Genomic DNA, 24,350 nt, shown 5'->3' on the forward strand with positions numbered 1-24,350 from the left:
TAAATCTAGTGAAGAAGAAAAGAAGAGCTTACAAAAGGTTCAAAAAAATAGGTAATGATAGAGATCTAGAAGATTATTAGGCTAGCAGGAAGGAGCTTAAGAATGAAATTAGGAGAGCCAGGAGGGGCCATGAGAAGGCTTTGGCACACAGGATTAAGGAAATTCCCAAGGCCTCCTATAAGTATGTGAAGAGCAAGAGGATAAGACGTGAGAGAATAGGACCAATCAATGTGACAGTGGAAAAGTGTGTACGGAACCAGAGGAGATGGCAGAGGTACTTAATGAATACTTTGCTTCAGTATTCACTACAGAAAAGGATCTTGGTGATTTTAGGGATGACTTGCAGCAGACTGAAAGGCTTGAACATGTAGATATTAAGGAAGAGGGTGTGCTGGTACTCTTGAAAAGCATCGTTGGATAAGTTGCTGGGACTGGATGAGATGTACTCCAGGCTACTGTGGGATGTGAGGGAGGAGATTGCTAAGCCTCTGGCAATGACCTTTGCATCATCAATGAGGATGGGAGAAGTTCCAGAGGATTGGAGGGTTGTGGATGTTGTTCTCTTATTCAAGAAGCAGAGTACGGATAGCCCAGGAAATTATAAACCAGTGAGTCTTACTTCAGTGGTTGGTAAGTTGATTGAGAAGGTCCTGAGAGGCAGGATTTATGAACATTTGGAGAGGCATAATATGATTAGGTATAGTCAGTGTGGCTTTGTCAAAAACAGGTTGTGCCTTACAAGGCTGATTTTTTTGAGGATATGACTAAACACATTGATGAAGGTAGAGCCATAGATGTAGTGTAAATGAATTTTAACAAAGCATTTTATAAGGTACCCCATGCAAAGCATATTGAGAAAGTAATGAGGCAGGGGATCCAAGGGGAGATTACTTAGTGGATCCAGAACTGGCTTGCCCACATAAGACAAAGTGTGATTGTAGACGGGTCATATTCTGCATGGAGGCCGCTGACCAGTGGTGTGTCTCAGGGATCTGTTCTGGGACCCCTACTCTTTGTGGTTTTTATAAATGACCTGGATGAGGAAGTGGAGGGATGGGTTAGTAAATTTGCTAATGACACAAAGGTTGGAGGTGCTGTGGATAGTGTGGAGGGATGCCAGAGGTTGCAGCAGGACATTGATAGAATGCAAAAATTGGGCTGAGAAGTGGCAGATGGAGTTTAACCCAGTTAAGTGTGAGGTGGTTCATTTTGGTAGATCAAATGTGATGGCAGAATATAGCATTATTGGCAAGATTCTTGGCAGGGTGGAGGATCAGAGGGATCCTGGGGTCTGAGTCCATAGGACACTCAAAGCTACTATGCAGGTTGTCTCTGTAGGTAAGAAGGCACATGGTGTATTGGCCTTCATCAATCATGGGATTGAGTTTAAGAGCCAAGAGGTAATGTTGCAGCTATATAGGACCCTGGTCAGACCCCACTTGGGATTACTGTGCTCAGTTCTGGTTGCCTCACTACAGGAAGGATGTGGAAACCATAGAAAGGGTGCAAAGGATATTTACAAGGATGTTGCCTGGATTGGAGAGCATACCTTATGAGAAAAGGTTGAGTGAACTTGGCCTTTCCTCCTTGGAGTGACGGAGGATGAGAGGTGACCTGATAGAGGTATACAAGATAATGAGAGGCATTGATTGTGTGGATAGTCAGAGGCTTTTCCCCAGGGCTGAAATGGCTAGCACAACAGGGCATAGTTTTATGGTTCTTAGAAGTAGGTACAGAGGACATGTCAGGGGTAAGTTCTTTACGCAGAGAGTGATGAGTGTGTGGAATGGGCTGCTGGTGATGATGGTGGAGGCAGAAACTGTCTTTAAGGGAATCCTGGATGGGTACATGGAGATTAGAAAAATAGAGGGCTATGGGTAAGCCGAGGTAGTTCTAAGGTATGGACATGTTTGGCACAGTTTTGTGGGCCAAAGGGCATTTATTGTGCTGTAGGTTTTCTATCCTATTACTGAAAGTCTGTAGAGCTCAAGAACGGCAGTGTAGTTAGTGTCATAATGAGGATGGCACAGTACTGTGATAGTTAGAACACCAGCCTTACAACACCAGCAATCACCAACCTGGGTTTGATTCCTATGCTTTCTGTATGGAGACAATGGTTAGATTAATTTTAAAGTAGGTTAAAAGTTTGGCACAACATCAAGTGCCAAAGAGCCTGTAGTCCAATGGAATACCTGATAGGCTCTGAAAATTTGTGCCAACCAACTGTTGGGGGTGTACAAAGACCATTTCAATCTCTCACTGCTACAGTCAGAACTTCCCACCTGCCTCAAAAGGGCAATAATTATACCAGTGCCCAAGAAAAGCAGTGTGAGTTATTGTCCAATAGCACTCACATCTATGGAGATAAGGGGCTAAGAGAGGTTGGTCCTGGCTAGAATCAAATCCTGCCTCAGTGAGAATCTGGACTCACTCAATTTATCTATTGCCACAATAGGTCTATGGCAGATGCAATTTCATTGGCTCTCCATGTGACCTTACATGTCCATAAGAATGATACAAACACTTATATCAGGATAATGTTTATTGACTATAGCTCTAGGTGTTACACCATCATTCCTGCAGTCATGATTGAAAAGCTACAGAACCTGAACCTGTGTATCTCCCTCTGCAAATGGATCCACAGCTCCCTAACTGGAGGACCACAATTTGTGCAGACTGGTAATAACATCTCCATCTCACTGACAGTCATCAGTGGTGCACCTCAGGTGTGTGTCTACTCTCTCTATACCCATGACAGTTTGGCTAGGCATAGCTCAAATACCATCTATAAATTTGCTGATGATACAACCATTGTTGTTAGAATCTCAGGTGGTGACAAGAGGGTGTACAGGAGCAAGATATGCCAACAAGTGGTGTCGCAGCAACAGCCTCGCACTCAACGTCAGTAAGACGAAAGAACTGATTGTAGACTTCGGGAAGGGCAATAAAAAGGAACACATACTAATCCTCATAGAGGGATCAGAAGTGGAGAGAGAGAGCAGTTTCAAGATCCTAGGTGTGAAGATCTCTTGCGACCTAACCTGGTCTCAATATATCGATGCAGTTATAAAGAAACCAAGACAGTGGTTATGCTTCATTGGGAGTTTGAGGATATTTGGTATATCCCCTAAAACAGTCAGAAATTTCTGCATAAGTACCATGGAGAGCATTCTGACTGGCTGCATCACTGTATGGTATGGGGGGGGGGGGGGGTTGCTACTGTAATTGGCTGAAGTAAGCTGCAGAGAGTTGGAAAATTAGTCAGGAATGGTGCCTCAAAAAGGCTTATTAAGGACCTCCAGCACCCAGGGCATGCCCTTTTCTCTTCTCACTGTTACCGTCAGGTAGGAGATACAGGAGCCTGAAGGCACCCACTTAGCAATCCAAGAACAGCTTCTTCCCCTCCACCATTCGATTCCTAAATGGACATTGAATCCATGAACACTACCTCACTACTTTTTATTTCCGTTTTTGCTCTACTTATTTAATTTAACTATTTAATATACATACAGAGCCTATAAAAAGTATTCACCACGCCTCCCCCTTGGAAGTTTTCATAATTTATTGTTTTACAATATTGAATCATAGTGGATTTAATTTGACTTTTTGAACACTGAGCAACAGAAAAAGACTCTTTCAAGTCAAAATGAAAACAGATCTCTAAAAAGTGATCTGAATTAATTACAAACATAAATGTAAAAATAATTAATTGCATAAGTATTCAGTCCTCCCCCTTATTATGACACACCAAATCATCACTGGTGTAGCCAATTGATTTTAGAAGTCACATAATTAGTGAAATGGAGATCACCTGTGTGCAGTCAATGTTTTTCAATTGATTGTAGTAAAAATACACCTGTATCTGGAAGGTCTAACTGCTGGTGAGTCAGTATCTTGGTAAATACTACACCACAAAGACAAAAGAGCACTCCAAACACTGCCACAAAAAAGTTCTTGATAGCACAAGTCAGAAGATGGATATAAGAAAATTTCCAGTCACTGATTACCCTTTGGAGTACAGTGAAATCAGTCATCAAGAAATGAAAATAATAAGGCACAGCTGTAAATCTACCTAGAGCAAGCCATCCTGAAACACTGAGTGACCGTGCAAGAAGGAGAATAGTGAGGGAGGCCACCAAGAGACCTATGACAACTCTGGAGGATTTATAAGCTTCAGTGGCTGAGATCATACAACATCGGTGCCTGGGCGCTTCTCCAGTTAAGTTTTATGGGAGAGTGACAAAGAGAAAGCAACTGTTTTTTAAAAAAAAACACACAAAATCTTGGCTAAAGTTTGCCTGAAGACGTGGGAAACTCTGAAGTCAGCTGTAAGAGGATTTTTATGGTCTGATGAAAAAAACATGAAGTTTTTTGTCCATCAGACTAAATGCTGTGTTTGGCATAAGCCAAACACTGCACATCATCAGAAACATACCACTCCTACTGTGAAGCATGGTGGTGGCTGCATCATGCTGTGGGGATGCTTCACTGCAGCAGGCCCTGGAAGGTAGAGGGTAAAATGAATGCAACAAAATACAGGGAAACCCTGGATGAAAACCCTGATGCAGTCTGAAAGACAACTGTGACTTGGGAGAAAGTTTGTTTTCCAGCAAGACAATGACCCCCAGTATAAAGCCAAAACTACACAGTTAAAAACAACAAAGTTATCATCTTGGAGTGGCCAAGTCAGAGTCCAGACCTCAATCCAATTGAGAATGTGTGGCTGGATTTGAAAAGAGGTGTTCATTCAAGATTCCCATGCAATCTGACAGAGCTTGGGCAGTTTTCTAAAGAAGAATGGGGAAAAATTGCAGTGCACACTGCAAAGCTGATAGAGACCTATCCACACAGACTCAAGCCTGCAATTGCTGCCCAAGGTGCATCTACTAAATACTGACTTGGACTGAGTAATTATACAGTCAATTAATTTGCTTTTAATAATTTTAGACCAATTTGTAGAAATTTGTTTTCACTTTGACACGACGAAGTATTTTCTGTTGATCAGTGTCAAAAACAGCTAAGTTAAATCCACTGTGATTCAATCTTGTAAAACAATAAAACATGAAAACTTCCAAGGGTGGGTGAATATTTTTATAGGCACAGTGTATATATGTACTGTAATTTACAGTTTTTTTAATATGTATTACTTTGTACTGCTGCAATGTTAGCAAACTTCACAACATATGCCAGTAATATTAAACCTGTTTCTAATTCTGATTTTGTGTAAGTCTCTGAGTTTGCATGTCCCACACCATGACATGTGGATTTCCTCCCACATTCCAAATGTCATACAGGTTAAGGTTAGTGAATTGTGAGTGTGCCATGTTGACACCAGAAGCATGGCAAAACTTGCGAGCTGCCTCCAGCACAATCCTCGGACTATGTTGGTTGTTGAACCAAAATGGTGTATAAACGGTAGGGCACTGAGGAGTGCAGTAGAACTGAGGGATCTGGGAGTACAGATACATAATTCCCTAAAAGTGGCGTCACAAGTAGATAGGGTTGTAAAGAGAGCTTTTGGTACATTGGCCTTCATAAATCAAAGTATTGCGTATAAGAGTTGGAATGTAATGGTGAGGTTGTATAAGACATTGGTGAGACTGAATTTGGAGTACTGTGTGCAGTATTGGTCACTGAATTACAGGAAGGATATTAATAAGGTTGAAAGAGTGCAAGGATGTTTCCGGGACTTGAGAGACTGAGTCACAGAGAAAGGTTGAATAGATTGGGACTTTATTCCCCAGAGCGTAGGAGAATGAGGGGAGATTTGATAGAGGTGTATAAAATTATGATGGGTATAGATAGAGTGAATGCAAACAGGCTTTTTCCACTGAGGCCAGGGGAGAAAAAAAAACACAGGTCATGGATTAAGGCTGAAAGGGGAAAAGTTTAAAGAGAACATTAGGGGGGATTTCTTCACACAGAGTGGTGGGAGTGTGGAATGAGCTGCTAGATGAAGTGGTGAATGCGGGCTCACTTTTGGCATTTAAGAAAAACTTGGACTGGATGAGAGGGGTTTGGAGGGATATGGGCCAGCTGCAGGTCAGTGGGACTAGGCAGAAAAATGGTTCGGCACAGCCAAAAAGGGCCAAAAGGCCTGTTTCTGTGCTGTAATGTTCTATAACACTGTATGTTTTGATGTACATATGATAAATAAAGGTAATCTTGAAGATCTTTATCTTTAACAGCTCATCAAGTGTGCTATGGGAATGAATGAGCTAGTGGTCCATTTGAAACACAGTGTGAGCATCAACTTGAGCAACAAATTGCCTCTCTGTGCAGTGTCCCAACAGAAGCATGTAAGATTAGGCAGAGATAGGATAGGGATTGAAAATCTGTATCCCAAAGTCTATAGTGCATACTCACAGACCCACAAAGGGTTGAAAACTCAGGCTACGTCCACACTAGACCGGATAATTCTGAAAAAGCCAGTTTCGTATAAAAACAATAATTGTCCACACCAAGCATTTCTGAAAATATCTCTGCCCACACTGAAACAGAGATTTCGGTGAATATCCTCCTACTGCGCATGTGCAGGACACATTTACCGAAAACAAGCGACATGTTTGGTGTCGAATCTCACGTCAAGTTGGTGCGTGTTTTTTCAGTTACAGGCTAGAAAAACTTAAACGACGGACAGCGGTTGGCTCTCACGCAGGAGGACTTAAAACTTAAAAAAAAACAAATACTGGAGCATATGGTGGCAACCGACAGGGAGTTCACGGACAGTATGACCTGGCTGATGACGAACATTGAAAAACTGATGAACTCTGTTGCATTATAATAGCCCCTTGTTAAATGTATAAAACATGTCTACAATCAGTATTATCTTGTATTTCCATTCAATGTTACATTAGGCTGTTACACATCTATTGTAAGTACTTGCATAAATAGGTAAATCAGCTTCATACGAGCAAGGACAGAAAACGGCAAAGTGAGTATACTTATTTATTCAGTAAGTTATGGGTCAAAGTATTTGGTGAGTACACTTCTAACTCTTCTGGCTTCAGTCTCATTGCCGTCTGTTCTGAAATTGTTAGGTTGTGTTCAAGAAATGGTGTGCTGCCGTCACCATCTGTTCTGGCACGTCATGACAGCATTTTTAGATTGCTCCGGTTACCCCATCCACACTGCTCTGGCCAATCTGGCATTTTCAAAATTACACACCCTGGAGAGCATTTTAGAAAAGCTCCATTTTCGGTGGACTAACATGCCATTTTAGTGTGGATGGAGGGTCAAAACAAAGAGAAAAAGCCTCAGTTATGGATTTATCTGGTGTAGTGTGGACTTAGCCTCAGCCAGCTCCATCATGGGCACTTGCCTGGTCACCACTGATGATTATTCAAAAGGCAATGCCTCAGGAAGGTGGCATCCATCAGTAAAGACTCTCACTGTCCAGGATATGCCTTCTTCACATTACTACCATCAGGGAGGAGGTGCAACAGCTTGAAGACACACACTCAACATTTTAGGAACAGCTTCTTCCTCTTGGCTGATTGATTTATGAATCCATGAATTCTACCTTACCAGCTTGCTCTCTGTTTGTACCACTTATCTGTTTTTTAGATACGTTATTGTTACTTATTATACTTTTCTGTTTATTTGTGCTGCAATGTTGCTGCAAAACAGCAAATTTCATGACTTGTGTCAGTGATAATAAACCTGATTCTGACATCTGGCCTCCGACATCCAGACCTCACAAAACAGCTCTCATAATTTCACCTCAGGCTATGTTCCGCACCTGTCCCACTATCATCAATATTTCAGGAGCAATAATGCTGCTCTTCGATTAGGAGTTGAGTTACTCCACAAACCTCTTTGAAAGAAGTATTTTACAAAGCAATGACACATTCATTCTGCTAATGAAAAATGTAGGAGAGTGAATTTAATTAAATTTATTGAAAGCTGGAATAAGTACTTTTCATATGATTATTCTGAGCCCAGAGGTTACTAATGCTAATTATACATCAAACTTGTGCTCAGCAAACTCAATCAGTCAGCACACCATTGTAAATGAAATAGCCTCTTGGGAGTGATGTTAAGTTCAAGTTCCTTTCCAATGAACAGTAATGAGAAGTTATTTCTTCAGCAATTTCATCGGGGCACAATTGTGCATGCTTGTGGATGTCAGCCAGTGAGAACAGCAGGAAGAGTTTAAAAGGAGACAGCTTTAGAGAGTGGGTGACAGAGTAGGAAGGCTTTGGTTCAACAGGGCTTCAGCAAGGTAGATTGTCTGTGCAGAATACAAACAGGAAGTATGTGTGTGAGGCCAGTGTTCCGTGCTCAGTGTCAGATGTGGGATGTCCGGAAGACTCTCAGCCTCCCAGACAGCCACATCTGTGCCAAGCTGCAGCTCCTTAGGGACCGGGTTAGGGAACTGGAGTTGCAGCCAGATGAACTTCGTCTGGTCAGGGGCCTCAGGAGACAGATAAGTGGGTAACAGTCAGGAGAGGGAACAGCAGGAGTCAGAGGCTAGAGAGCACCCCTGTGGCTGTACCCCTTGACAACATGTACTCCTGCTTGAGTAACTGTTGTGGGGGGTGGCCTACCTGCGGGAAGCAACAGTGGCCGTGCCTCTGGCACAGAGTCTGGCCCTGTAGCTCGGAAGAATAGAGAAAGGAAGAGGATGGCAGCGGTGATAGGGGACTCTATAAATAGGGGATCAGACAGATGATTCTGTGGACACAGGAAAGCAGCACAGATGGTAGTTTGTCTCCCAGGTGCCAGAGTCCGGGATGTTTCTTATCACGTCCTGAAGTGGGAAGGAGAACAGCCAGAGGTCGTGGTACATATTGGTACCAATGACATAGGCAGGAAAAGGGAGGAGGTCCTAAAAGCAACCTGCAGGGAGTTAAGAAGGAGGTTGAGAAGCAGGACCACAAAAGTAGTAATCTTGGGATTACTGCCTGTGCTACGTGACAGTGAGTATGGGAATAGAATGAGGTGGAGGTTAAATGCAAGGCTGAGGGATTGGAGCAGGGGGCAGTTATTCAGATTTCTGGATCATTGGGACTTTTTTTGGGCAGGAGTGACCTGTAGAAAACAGACGGGTTGCACTTGAATCTCAGGGGGACCAATTTCCTGGCAGGGAGGTTTGCAAAGAAAAGCACATCTGATGAGGATAGGTTGAGTGAGCTGGGGTTTTTTCTCTTGGGCAAAGGAAGATGAGAGGAATCTTGATAGGGCGGGGAAGATGATGACAGACATAAATCGAGTAAACAACCAGAGACTTTTTCCCAGAATGGAAATGGCTAATACCAGGAGGCATAATTTTAAGGTGATTGGAAGCAAGTATTGGGGTGGTGTCAGAGGTACGTCTTTTACACAGAGAGTGGTGGGTACGTGCAATGTCCTGCCAGGGATGCAGATACATTAGGGACATTTTAGAAACTCTTAGACAGGCTCATGGATGAAAGATAAATGGAGGGCTGTGTTGGAGAGAAGAGTTCAATTGATCTTGGCGTAGGTTAAGATGTTGGCATATCATGGGCCGAAGTCCCTGTCCTATGCTGTTGTGTTCTAAGTTCTATATTCTAAAATTAAGAAGCATTAACAAGCAATGAAACCAAATAGTCAATAAAACCTGCTGCTTCATAACATTTATTCATTAAATTAGAAATTTGTCCCCAAAATAAATACAACATTGACAAGAATTGCAACTGAATAGCTGGTTCAATATTACAAAGAGTGACATTTATACAAGAGTGCGGTGCAAAGCACTTCTTTAAAAAAATCCCATGCTACAAAAATATAAATACGTTTGCCACCACTTATCATTTAAGAAGATCAGGAAGGTCTCGCCACTTTTTATGGGGAGGGAAAATTTGGGAATTACTGGAATTCTATCCAAATAGAATGGAGGAATGAAATGCTTTAAGGGGAATTTAAGGGGGAGTCAGAGGATTTGCTTTGAGAATTATATAGCTATGACATAGATTATCTTATTACATTATCTTCCCTATTACAAACCCATTACCCTCTTCCCAGCCTCAAATCCATGGTAGTTCCTTATATCTCATGTCTCATTTTACCATGCATTTTTTTAAACTTTCTAATCTCTTATATCTTTGGATGTGTTGGTTGTTAACACAAACGACAAATTGCACCATAGGGTTTGATGTACATGTGGTAAATAACCATGAGCCTGAATCTTTATCCATGTAGTTTTACCTCCCATTTGATTATTAGGGTTAGGGTTCTTCTGAATGTGTGTTTTACCCATCTATTATCCACACCACTCCTCACCTTGTCTCTCTCCATTCTGGATTCCTGACACCACTCCTCACTTTTTCTCTCCCCATCCTAATTTCTGACACCACTCCTCACCTTTTCTCTGTCCATCCTGGATTCCTGATCCTACACTCTCCTCTATAACTTTTAATTTTCCTACACACACTGATTCAAATATTTGACACACCCAGGCCAAGTAAATGGAACTTCAGGCCCAGGTGGGTCAGAAGCCTGAAACCGGACTGCTTCAGGAATCTATGGTTTACTAATGGTAGCGTAGTGGTTATCAAGACACTATTATAGCTTGCAGTGTTTGAGTTCAGTTCTGCCGCTGTCTGTAAGGAGTTTGTATGTTCTCCATGTGACTGTGTGGGTTTCCTCTTGGGGCTCAGGTTTTCTCCCACAGTCCAAAGAAGTACTGATTGGTAGGTTAATTGGCCATTGTAAAATGCCCTGTGATTAAGGCTAGGATTAAAAAGCTAGATTGCCGGGTGAGCGACTCTTTGCGCAGGAAGTATGTTTTGTACTGTACTCTAAATAAAATAAATTTGGGGTGCAGATGAATTTATTTTAATAAAAACCAAGCTGCATAGTGACAAACGACAAATACTGCATTTGGATGTGAGAGTAACTTCTAAATCTCAGGCATCCAGACCCATTATATGGTCAGATGAGGCTCCCTTTACACTCTACAGTTCTTTAATTGCTCACCATCAGGTGACTTGAACAAGCACTTTATAAATAAACACAAAGCATCCAAGTTAATAAGGTGAAACCATGATGAAGGCCATCAATCCACATTAGTTTGATTAACTCCAAACTATCATTGATGGGCAATTTGTTGATATGAGAACAAACTGATAGAGATGCCAGAATTACTCTATACAGTGAAGACTTGGCTGAACTTCAGATGGATTTCTGAAACTTGAACAGCCAGATCATAAAATCAATGGCACGAAAATCTAGAAATGAAAACCACTCCACAATGAAGAGGCTGAAGATGAGAAACTCATTGGAGAGGAGTGCTACCTGAAAGAACCACAAACAATATGGCAGTGGAGGTGACCATCTCTTTCACCAGATCTATTCAGACTCCTTGCCTTCGGCACTAATTGAGAGTGCAAAGTGATGGTGAACATTCCATTGCCAACTGTTACATGCACTCAAGGGGTTAAGGTAATGTGGAACCTTTGAATGGGGAACTTGTTCATTCCTGGATGTGAATAACAATTTAAGGGAGCACAGATGCTGATCATTGTTATAATCTGCTCACAATAACTTGAACAACTTTAAAAAGTTCACACAGAGAAAAATATATCGGTTATGGTAAATATATGGATGCTGGATAAATCCATTCTTGTTCTTGTCTGCAGGAAGGTGAATAAGTGCAGAACTGATGCAAAAGGAGAAAGATTCACTCCAGGGTATTTGTATACAGCAAACATTGCTGTTGTTCAAATCTCATCTGACATTACACATTAGCATTCATCCGAGAGGAGTAGAATATAAGAGCAAGGATGTAATCCTGACGGTTTATAAGGCATCGATCAGACCACACTTAGAGTACCGTGAGCAGTTTTGGGCTCCTTGTCTAAGAAAGGATGTGCTGGTATTGGAGAAGGTCCAGAGGAGGTTCATGAGAATGTTCTCAGAATGAAAGGGTTAATGTATGAGGAGTGTTTGATGGCTGTGAGCCTGTACTCACTGGAGTTTAGAACAATGAGAGAGGATCTCATTGAGACTTAACAAATGTCGAACTGCCTAGATAGAGTGAACATGGAGAGGGTGTTTCCTATAGTGGGAGAGTCTATGACCAGATGGCACAGCCTCAGAATAGGAAGATGTCCCTTTACAGCACAGATGAGGAGGAATTTCTTTAGTCAGATTGTAGTGAATCTGTGGAATTCATTGTCACAGATGGCTGTCACTAGGTATATTTAAAACAGAGGTTGATAGATTCTTGATTAGTAAGGGAGAAGGCAGGAAAATGGGGTTGAGAGGGAAAATAAACCAGCCATGATTGAGTGGAGGAGCTGACACAGTAGCCACATGGCCTAAGTCTGTTCCTATGTCTTGTGGAACCAACACAGAGTGTTGTTTGGAGATGAAGCAGAAAACAGGGATGATAACGAGAAGGGAAGGTGTTCTATATGGAATAGTCCATGTGCTACATTCCCTTTTAATGACAAGTTAAATTGACAGGGGCTTGGTGAGTAACAAAAGCAGTCAAAGGGAACAGCATCTAATGTCAACAATGCAAGAGTGGATGGGCTGGTTTGCCAAGGCTCTGGCTGAGACAGAAATAGTTCTCAGCCCACATAATGAACAGGCATTTATAATTCAAAGCTGGATCATATGACAGATAGTCAAGGGTTCTATAAAGTATACATGAACCCACTGATTTGGTGCATTATTAAAAAGTTTTTGCAGTGGCCCAGACCAGTGTGTTGATTCCTAATATCCATTTAGTGTGGATAGGGATGTTCCCAGGTTGTTTTCTTCCCCCCCCTTTACATAATTTTTCTCCTCTGCTGTTGGGGGGGAGGGAAAAGTTGGGTTTAGTTTCTATCAAGATTCAGACTTTCGGGGGGGGGGGGGTGACAAAATGAACAAAAGCCCAGAAGTCCTTGTAGCAGGTACAATAAATGACATTTAGTGGGCACCCGGACAGGTACACGAACAGGAAAGATTTAAGGGATATAGGCCAAACTTGGGTAAATGGGAGTTAAGCATGGTGGTCAGCATGAATAAGATGGACTGAAGGTCCTGCTTCCATGCTGTAGTACTCTATGACTGTAAGTCTTGTAATTGCACAGCACCTTTATCTTCAGTTGTGTGACATCCCAGCCATCGAATTACAGCAGAGGGGAGTTCTCTGTTATTATACGAAAAATGTGGTAACCAGTCTGTTCACATTCCCTCAAACGTCAGTGATAATAACCATAGGAATGTACAGTCAGGATTAAGTATAAGCTCCCCTGAATGTTAAACAGTACTGCAAAAACATTAAAACCAATGAAGAGAACAGATGGACCCTGTGTCTAATATCCCAGTAGTAGACAATTCTGGAGTAGCTGCCTTCATTTTATGCACTGAAGTGTCAGGAGTGGGATGTGAACCCTGAACCATCTGATCAGAGGCAGATGTGATGCCCAAACCACCACATCAAGGATTTGCCTGAAATGCTCCTCTGGTGGTGAGCCCCCTCTACTGAATTAGAAATGATCAACTGTGAGGTTTTGGTTTGTCTACCACAAAAGGCAGGATCTCCCCAAAGTTACCTGTCTCAATTTGACTTCCCATTGCCACTCAACATGCCTCTTCTACTGCCACAATGAGACCACAATCAGGTCAGAGAAGCAACGCTTTATATTCCATCTGAGTAGCTCCCAACCTCATGACACTAACATCGATTTTCTCTAACTTCTAGCAATTTCTCCCCCCTCCCAGTTTATCTTTTTCCATTCCTCATTCCGGTTCCCCTCTCCTTTTGGTGCCCCTCCTCCTTTCCTTTCTCCCATGGTCCACTCTCCTATCAGATTGCTACCTCTTCAACCTCTTTCCCCTCCCACTCCCCCATCCATCCACCTCTTCTCCTCTATCACCTGCTAGTTTGTATGTTTTCCCCTCCCCCACCTTCTTATTCTGACTTTTGCCCCCTTCCTTTCCAGTCCTGGTGAAGGGTCTTGGTCCAATCCATTGACTGTTTATTCCTCTCCATAGATGCTGCCTGACTTGCTGAGTTCCTCCAGCATTTTGTGCATGTTGCATCTTTTGCTTCAATCTGGAACTAAGTTCCAGCAGCCATGGATAGAAATGAACATCAATGCAGAGTGGTGAGATCCAGAACCCCACAATCCCAGTGACGAGTACGGGGACTCTACCCATCTGCTTCTGGGACAGTGAGGCATAGGGTGGTGGTGGTGGCAGCTATAGAGGGGCAAGCATTGAAGGGAATTTCCCCCTCAAGGTTGACTGGCCCAGGCTCGCTACTATCTCCCCTCCTCTTCTTCAGTCATTACCCCCAAACCTGTGGCACCCTGTGATTCTGGTTGCACAGTCTGAACAGTCTCCACCAAGCTGCCACTGGGGAGTACGATGTAGCGGGCACTGACATTCTGAGCTCTGGACTCCTTCAGGTTCTCCTTGCTGTTCCATATCCCGTAACCAAAATAGACAAGAAAACCTTTCAACAGAGAAGATGTCATTAGAAACTCCAAAGTCATCAACAATAATTTGATCTGTATAAACAGTATGCAAGACAAGGGTTTCACAGTATCTTGATAAATGTGATAATAATAAACCAATTTCATTACCAATCTAACACACACAAATGCTGGAGGAGCTCAGCAAGTCAGGCAGCACCCAAGTAAGGAAAGGAATAAAAGTTGACGTTTCGGGCCGAGATCTTTCGTCAGCACTCTGCCCGAAATGTTGACTGTTTATTGCCTTTGAAGCTCTAAAACATCCCAAAGTTTGGAATGATAGATTGGTGACATAACATTAAATCACATCACATTCACCTTTTGGCAGCCTAGGTTTCCCCTGGGTGCTTTGTCTTCTCATATCCTAAAAGCATGTTGGTTGGTAGATTAATTGGCCACGAGTTAAGTGGTAGAGTGTAGGGGGAGCTGATGGGAAAGAGGAGAGAATAAAAGATGGGGTTTATGTAGGGTTAGAATAATGGGTTTTTGATAGTCTGGACAGAATTGGAGGGTAAAAGGGCCTTGTCCCTGCTGAATGAATCAAAGATACAACTTGTTAAGTAAATATAAAGATCTTAAAGATTTGCACAGTGAAATGCAGTGTTCGCATCAAATTAAATCAGTGAGGATTGTGCTGGGTAGTCCACAAGTGTCACCAGCTTCCACTTCCAACTTAATGTGGCCACAACACACAAACCTCACCACATATCTTTGGAATGTGGAGAAAACTGGAGCACCTGAAAGAAACCCATGGGGTCATGGGGATTACATACAAACTCCTTACAGACGTGGTTGGAATTGAACCCCAATCTGTTAGCTGGCACTGTGAAGTGATTATGCTAACCATTATGCTACCATGCAACCCTTAGGCAGTTTTGGATGACAATAGGTGACACCTCATTAATCAAAAATACAGTGAACTGTGGCATTTATGTTACCAACCAATGCACCAAATGATGTGCTGGGGCAGCCTGTAAGTGCTTTATACCTTGCGAGACTGGGGAGCTGTTTAGGAGCTAGAGGTTTGATGCTGCCTGACCTGCTGAGCTCCTCAGGCATTTTGCATGTGTTACTCTAGATTTACAGCTGAATAGACACTGCCTGACTTGCTGAGTTCCCCCAGCATTTTGTGTGCTATGTTAACAATAGCCCAGATTCACAAATCTCCAAGCAGGTCAACACGACCTCAGTAAATAAGGAAACAGGTGATAGAATGTAGTTTCCATACCTGCAGCTAACCAAATGGTAAATCTCACCCAGGTCATCCAACTGAGCTTTAACATCAGGAGCACGTTCAGCAAAATACTCACAGCTGGAATCAAGGGCACCAGTGGAACCTGTGGAGGTATAATTTATCAGTAATACAACTCATTGTAACTTACATTGAAGTATCTTCACCAGATGAATTGAATTACTAGTTTTACTTTTAAAATTACTTTTAATTACTAGTTTAATTAGTTTGGCACAACATTGTGGACTGAAGGGCCTGTTCCTGTGCTGTACTGTTATAAACTAAGAGCCACTTTATTTGGTACCTCTTGTACTTAATAAAGCAGCCTTGTTTGTATGTTTGTAGTCTTCTTTTGCTGTAGTCCATCCACTTTCTTCACTTAACAAACTCTGCCTTACATCCAATGACTGGAACTCCACAGCTGTTTATGGCAATGAATTCCGCAGATTCACCACCCTCTGGCTAAAGAAATTCTTCCTCATCTGGACACTGTTGTCCAATCAAACCAGTGGGGATTGTGCTGGACAAGTCTCCAGTGTCACCACGCTTCTGGTGCCAACAATTCACTAATCCCAGTTGCCACGTGGGAGGAAACCAGAGCACATGGAAGAAAGCCACATGGTCATGGGAATGTAATAACAGCAATGTTATGATAGTCGTGGGAGATTTCAATATGTTTTTATATAGATTTTAATATTGGGAAAATCAGGTTGGTATTGGATCCAAAGAGAGGAATTTGTAGAATACCTATGAGGTGGCTTTTTAGAGCACCTTGACGTTGAGCCTAGATGGGGAAAGGTAATTCTGAATTAAGAGTTGAGTAATTAACTACATTTGATTAGGGAGCTTAAGAAAAGGAATCCTTGGGAGACAGTGATCATATTATGCTGGAATTCATCGTGCAATTTGAGAGGGAGAAGCTAAAGTCAAACGTATCAGTCTTACAGTAGAGTAAAGTAAAGTGAATTACAGAGGCATGAAAGAGGAGCTGGCCAAAGTTGATTGGAAAGGGACACTAGCAGGGAAGTCAGTAAAACAGCAATGGCTGTAGTTTCTGGGACAATTTGAAAGGTGCAGGACAGAAACATCCTAAAGAAGAAGTAATCTGGATGACACAACCATGGCTGACAAGGGAAGTCAAAGCCAACATAATAGAGGGCATATAATAGAGAAAAATTAGTGTAAAGTTATAGGATTGGGAAGCTTTTAAAAACCAACAGAAGGCAACTAGAAAGTCATAAAGAAGGAAAAGATGGGATACAAAAGTAAGCTAGTGAAGAAACACCAAACGTTTTGTAAGATACATGAAGTGTGTAAAAGAGGCGAGAATGGATGTTGGACTGCTAGAAAATGAAGATGCTGAAGCTGGAGATTTAGTAATGGAGGACAAGGATATGGTGGACAGACTGAATAAGTATTTTGTGTCAGTTTTCACTATGGAAGATGCCATGGAGCAGAAGTGAGTGTAGCTAATGAGAATGAGCTACAGTAATGAGCTAATAGTAATGAGAAGGTGCTTGGGAAGATAAAAGGTCTGAAAGTATATAAGTCACCTGGACCAGATGGTGTACACCTCAGGATTCTGAAAGAGGTGGCTTCAGAGATTGTGGAGGATTCTTTTAAGAATCACTAGATTCTGGAATGTTTCTGGACGATTGAAAAATTGCAAATGTCACTCCACTCTTTAAGAAGGGATGGAGGCAGAAGAAAGAAAATTATAGGCCAGTTAACCTGACTTCAGTGGTTGGGAAGATGTTGGAGTCCACTATTAAGGATGAGGTTTTGGGGTAATTGGAGTCACATGATAAAGTAGGCCAATTTCAGTATGGTTTCCTTAAGGGGAAATCTTGCCTGACAAATCTGTTGGAATTCTTTGAAGAAATAACAGACAGGATAGAAAAGGGAGAGTCAGTGGATGTTATTAAGCACAAAGTACACTGCAGATGCTGTGGTCAAATCAACGCGTAAAACAAGCTGAATGACGAAGGGTCTCGGCCTGAAACGCTGACTGCTCATTTCAATGGATGCTGCTTGACCTGCTGAGCTCATCCAGCTTGTTTGTACGAATGGGTGTTATTTACTTGGATTTTCAGAAGGCCTTTGACAAGTTGCTGCACATAAGGCTACTTAACAGGATAAGAGCCTGTGGTATTACAGGAAAGATCCTAGCTTGAATATAAGATTGGCTGACTGACAGGAGGCAGAGTCGGAAAAAACTTCTGGTTGGCTGCTGGTGACAAGTGGTGTTTCACAGGGGATGGTAAAAGGGACTGCTTCTTTTCACATTATACGTCAACAATTTAGATGATGTAATTGATAGTTTTATGGCCAAGTTTGCGGACAATATAAAGACAGGTAGAGGAGCAGGTAGTGTTGAGAAAGCAGGAAGTCTGCAAAAGGACTTGGACAGATTGGGAAAATGGGCAAAGAACTGGAATATAGTGTAGGAAAGTGTATGGTCATGCACTTTGGTGGAAGGAATAAAGGCGTAGACTATTTTCTAAATGGGGTGAAAATTCAAAAACCAGAGGTGCAAAGGCATTTGGGAGTCCTCATACATGATTTTCTAAAGGTTAACTTGCAGGTTGACTTAGTAGTAAGGAATGCAACTGCAATGTTAGCGTTCATTTTAAAAGGACTAGAATTTAAAGGCAAGGATGCACTTGTCAGACTGCACTTGTACTGTGAGCAGTTTTGGGCCCATTATTTAAGAAAAGGATGTGCTGGCATTGAAGAGAGTCCAGTGGAGGTTCACGAGAATGATCCCATGAATTAAAGGGTTAACAAATGGCTCTGTGCCTGTACTTGGTGGAGTTTAGAAGAATGAGGGAGATCTCACTGAAGCCTATCAAATATTGAAAGACCTAGACAGAATGGATATGGAGAGGATGTTCCCTGTAGAGGGTGATTCAAGGACCAGCCCTTAAGACATAGGAGCAGAATTAGGCCATTCAGCCCATCAAATCTGCTCCCCTATCCATCATGGCTGATCCCACTCAATCCCATGTACCTGCCTTCTCACCATAATCCCTTTGATGCCCTGACTGATCAGGAAAATATCAACTTCCACCTTAAATATACCCACGAAATTGGCCTCCACCGCAGTCTGAGGCAGAGCATTCCACAGATTTGCCACTCTCTGGCTAAAAAAGAATCCTCCTTTCCTCCATTCTAAAAGGTCACCCCTCAGTTTTGAGGCTCTGCCCTCTAGTTCTGGATACCCCCACCACCTGAAACGTCCTCTCCACATCCACCTTTTCTACTCCTTTCAATACTAGATGTTATAGCCTCAGAATAGAGGGTGGTCCATTTAGAATGAGGAAGATGACGGAAGAGCAGTAGATGTAGTGTATATGGATTTCAGCAAGGCATTTGATAAGGTACCTCATGCAAGGCTTTTTGAGAAAGAAGAGAGGCATGGGATCCAAGGGGACATTGCTTTGTGGATCCAGAACTGGCTTGCCCACAGAAGGCGAAGTGTGGTTGTAGATGGGTCATATTCTGCATGGAGGTCGGTCACCAGTGGAGTGCCTCAGGGATCTGTTCTGGGACCCCTACTCTTCATGATTTTTATAAATGACCTGGATGAGCAAGTGGAGGGATGGGTTAGTTAGTTTGCTGATGACACCAATGTTGGAGGTGTTGTGGATAGTGTGGAGGGCTGTCAGAGGGTACAGCAGGACATTGATAGGAAGCAAAACTGGGCTGGGAAGTCATAGATGGAGTTCAACCCAGATAAGTGTGAAGTGGTTCATCTTGGTAGGTCAAATATGATGCCAGAATATAGTATTAATGGTAAGACTCTTGGCAGTGTGGAGGATCAGAGGGATCTTGGGGTCCAAGTTCATAGGACGCTCAAAGCAGCTCCATAGATTGACTCTGTGGTTCTCTGTGGAACAGTGTATTGGCTTTCATCAATCATGGAATTGAATTTAGGAGCTAAGAGGTAATGTTGCAGCTATATAGGACCCTGGTCAGACCCCACTTGGAATACTGTGCTCAGTTGTGGTCACCTCACTACAAGAAAGATGTGGAAACCATAGAAAGGGTGCAGAGGAGATTTACAAGGATGGTGCGATTGGGGAGCATGCCTTATGAGAATAGGTTGAGTGAACTTGGCCTTTTCTCCTTGGAGCGATGGAGGATGAGAGGTGACCTGATAGAGGTGTATAAGATGAAGAAAGGCATTGATTAAGTGAATTGTCAGAGGCTTTTTCCCATGGCTGAAATGGTTGCCACAAGATGACGCATTTTTAAGGTTCTGGGGAGTAGGTAGAGAGGAAACGTCAGGGGTAAGTTTTTTACTCAGAGAGTGGTGAGCGTGTAGAATGGGCTGCTGGCAACAGTGGTGGAGGCAGATACAATAGGGTCTTTTAAGAGACTTTTGGATAGGTACATGGAGCTTAGAGGGCTACAAGTAAGCCTAGTAATTTCTAAGGTAGGGACATGTTCGGCACAACTTTGTGGGCCGAAGGGCTTGTATTGTGCTGTAGGTTTTCTATGTTTCTATGAGATGGAGTTTCTTTAGCCAGAGGGAGGTGAATCTGTGGAATTCATTTCTACAGGTGGGTGTGGAGGCCAAGTCACCGGGTAGATTTAAAGCAGAGGTTGATAGGTTCTTGGTTAGTTAGGACATCAAAGTTTACAGGGAGAAGACAGGAGAATGGTGCTGAGGGAGAAAAAAATCTGCCACAATGGAATGGCGGAACATCTAATTGTCTTATAACATGCAAACTCCTCACAGACAGCGGAGAGAATCAAGTCCCCATTTTACAGCTAGCTGCTGTAAAGCATTAGACTAACCTTTAGACCATAAGATAGAGGAGCAGAATTAGGCCATTTGACCCATCATCATCATGGCTGATCCAATTTTCCTCTAACCACTGCAGTACTGTTCTAAAGGAATGTCCCTTTATTCTGAACCTGTGCCTTGGGATCTTAGACCTCCTACTATAGACACATTCTCCACATGTCCACTCTATCCAGGGTAGCCCTGAGACAGAGAGTCAGTGCTGTTGCAGAAGGCATGTATGGGTGAGGATCTTAGCATGTGTTTAGAGAAACACTAGATAGTTTGAATATTCTGTATGGGTGGATCCAAAATGTTAAGGGTGGAATTTGACTTGGAATTCATGCTGAATAACTGATTAATTCTTAATGACTCAGGAATACACTGAGTGGTTAATTTATTAGGTACATCTGTACACCTGCTCATTAATGCAGGTATCATGTGGCAGTGACTCAATGCATAAAAGCAGGCAGACATGGTTAAGAGGTTTAGTTGTTGTTTAGACCAAACTGCAAAATGGGTAAGAAATGTGATCTAAGTGATCTAACCCCAATGATTTTGGTGCCAGATGGGCTGATTTGAATATCTCAGAAACAGCTAATCTCCTGGGATTTTCATGCACAACAGTTGCTAGTGCTTATAGAGAATGGAGTGGAAAAACAAAAAAGCATCCAGTGAGCAGCAGTTCAGTGGAACCCACTATTCATAGCACTTTGTGCAACAATTTATCTTCCAATTATTTCTGTCAATGAGTGTGCTTGCATATTTATACCAGAAAACATCACTTTATGGGACACAAAAGATTCTACAGATGCCATAAATCCTGAGCAACAAACACAAAGTGCTGGATGAACTCAGTGAGTAAGACAGCATCTATGGAGGGGAATTAAAACAGTTGATATTTCCGAACTACAGTCCTGATGAAGGGTCTTGGCCCAAAATGCCCATTGTTTATTCTTTTCCATAGATGCTGCCTGGCCTGCTGAGTTCCTCCAGCATGTTGTGTGTGTTGCCACAGAGTGTGAGCTGAAATGGCAGGCTAAATCTTAAATGAGGAAATAATAGATAGATTTTATTTCCTGATAGGTTTATGACCTAGAGCACCATTTCAGTTCAAGATCTAATTCAGCTTGCATGATGCTGAGAGACATTCTAGGATGCACTGGGACACATTGTCACCAATGTAACTTGGAGGCATTGGGTATTTCTGGTCTTTCAACATCAGACACCCTCACACAGTTTCTGTCAGTGATAACTTAATACCGCCCAAAGTCAAACCTCAAAGTAAAATTAAGTACACATTTGTCACAACATTCTTCTTTGTGAAGAATTTACAGGAAAATACAGAAATACAGTAGAATTTAAGAAAATTCTACACAAAGACTACCAAACAACCAATGTGCAAAAGAAGACAAATCGTGCAAATTATAAAATAATAGTAATACTGAGAACATGAGTTGTAGAGTCCTTGAAAGTGAGTCTGTAGGTTATGGAGTCAGATTTAGAATCAGGTTTAACATCACTGACATGTGTTGTGAAATTTGTTGATTTGTGGCAGCAGTACAACATAATACATTAAAAAGCTACAAATTACAATAAGAAATATTGTATATTAAAAAATTAAACAGTGAGGTATAGTGACAATGGGTTCATTGTCCATTTAGAAATCTGATGGTGGAGGGGAAGAAGCTGTTTCTGAAACATTGAAGAACAGTTCCTTCCCCTCCGCCTCCAGAATTCGAAGTTGAGGTGAGGAAAATTATTCATCCATGTCATGCCAAACTCTGCCTGAGATTACAGAGAAGTTTGCAAGGACTTACCTGAAAAGTACTCAGTTTTTGCTGCTGCTCATGAATCCATATGAGGAACAAGCTGAGGAGAAAGCCAGTTGTAAAGAGGATGGTGAATAAAATGAAAGCCCACTGTGGCAGATGGAGGTAGCTGCTACCAAAGATCACTATGCAACCCAAGCAAGCTGAACAGCCCACCAGAGTGACTACTGCCTCCGTCACAATTTCTCCTGGAGCAAAGTCATCCAGGAAGCGTAAATAAGGCTCAAAGGAGGACTTCAGTTGACCTGGCTGCCTTTTCACTTTGGTTGACTTTTGCCTCTCTACCAGCTGGAGTTTATCCGAAAAAGACTCGTATTCTTTCAGTCCCTCACTGTCCTGGGGTTCAGGATTTTGACTCGGTGCTGGCAACTGAGCAGACTCAACTTTTTCCACCCGGTATCGCAACACGATGATGCTGGCAGCAACAAAGGTGTAGGCCAGCAGTGTTCCAATGGATAGGAACTGCACCAGAGATTCCAGGTCAAACACTAGTGCCATGATGGCCATCAGGATTCCAAAGACCACGATGCCAATCAGAGGGACCTTGGTGATCGGATTCACCTGTGAAAATACCTTGAAGAGTAGTCCATCCTCAGACATGGCGTAGGCAATCCGGGGGAGGGAAAAGAGGTTGCTGAGGAGAACTGTGTTCATTGCTTGAGAAGAGGGAGAAGAGAAAAGAGATTAATGACATTCAAGTGATAAACAAAGAAAAACACCATCTCCGTGGGGTGCAAGGTATCAGGTAGCACAGTAGTATGGCAGTTAGTGTAACACCAGCAATCCCAGTTCAATTCCACTGCTGTCTTGAAGGAATTTCTATGTTCTCCCCACGATCATGTGGGTTTCCTTCCACATAACAAAGATATACAGGTTAGTAGGTTAATGGGTCACACGGGTGTAATTGGCCAGCATGGGTTTGTTGAGCCGTAAGAATCTGTTATCATGCTGTATCTCTAAATGAATAAAATAAAGATGAGTTAGATCATGTTGAACATTAACTATGGTATTCACTTAGCTCACCTGGATATAACTGGAGTGCGCAAACCAAAGCTTATTCCTGATGGCCTTCTGACAGCTTATGTTATCAAAAGATTTTTCCCACCTCTGGATGAGTTACAATACGTGTAATTTTTTTAAGTTGTTTATAATTATCAAATAAGTACTGTGTTTAAAAATGTGGACAAATCGAAGAACATTAAAAACATCAGTGAAAACCAGGGCAGCAGAGTAGCATGACGCCAGAAACCTGGGTTCAATCCTGACCTCGGCTGCTGTCTGTGTGGAGTTTGCACTATCCCTCCCGTGACTGTGTGTATTTCCTCTTAGTGCTCTGATCTCCAACCTCCCAAAGACGTGGAGTGATAGACTAATTGGCTGCTGTAAATTATGAGTAAATGTAGATGAATGATAAAATCTGTGGACAGAGTGTGAGAATGAATTGAGAATAAAACACTGGAATAATGTAGGATAAATTGGAATAATGTTGGAATAATGCAAGTGGTTGACTGATGGTTTTGAAGGGCCAAAGAGCTTGTTTTCATGCTAGTTATGCAGTTGAGAGGCCAGATATGAAGTCCTTTCTGAAAGTTGATCAAAATCTGGCACCATTGCTGCTGTCAGAACAAGGCAGTGTTCTGTGTCAAGGAGGCCTGCTGTTACAAATATCATATATAGCCTCATTACCCAGTAGTAGAAGCGCTGGCTTCTCATTGGTTTGATTAGCCCAATGGTATGATTACCCAGTAGCACTGCCCGCTTGTCATTAGTATGATTAGCCCATTGGACCTAGTGCAAGACTCCCAGGAGGTTAATTTACAGGTCGAGTCTGTGGTAAAGAAGGCAAATGCAATGTTGGCAGTTATTTCAAGGGTAATAGAATATAAAAGCAAAGAGCTAATATTGAGCCTTTATAAGACACTAGGAAGGCCGCGTTTGGAGTTTTGGGCCCTCAGAAAGGACGTGTTGACATTGGAGAAAGTCTGGGGAGGTTCAAGAGAATGACTCCAGGAATGAAGAGATTAACAAGCATTTGGCAGCTTTGGGCCTGTACTCACCGGAAT

The 24,350-nt window shown here is 42.3% G+C and overlaps 1 protein-coding gene across 2 annotated transcripts in view; it reads right to left on the minus strand.

Annotated features, from left to right (window-relative positions):
- Nucleotides 1-9,464: 9,464 nt before the first annotated feature.
- The window catches only part of slc7a4 (solute carrier family 7 member 4), a 65,161-nt gene continuing 50,275 nt past the window's right edge, over nt 9,465-24,350 (minus strand). For both annotated transcript variants that reach the window (XM_059987865.1, XM_059987864.1), the window contains exons 3-5: nt 22,276-22,943; nt 15,664-15,772; nt 9,465-14,416 (exon numbers count right to left, since the gene is read on the minus strand). In XM_059987865.1, coding sequence (XP_059843848.1) covers nt 14,223-14,416; nt 15,664-15,772; nt 22,276-22,943 — 971 coding nt within the window. In that variant the 3' untranslated portion in view covers nt 9,465-14,222. The remainder of the gene's footprint in view (nt 14,417-15,663; nt 15,773-22,275; nt 22,944-24,350) is intronic.

The sequence above is a fragment of the Hypanus sabinus genome, chromosome 13 (assembly GCF_030144855.1).
Source record: "Hypanus sabinus isolate sHypSab1 chromosome 13, sHypSab1.hap1, whole genome shotgun sequence".
In the NCBI taxonomy this organism is placed as follows: domain Eukaryota; kingdom Metazoa; phylum Chordata; class Chondrichthyes; order Myliobatiformes; family Dasyatidae; genus Hypanus; species Hypanus sabinus.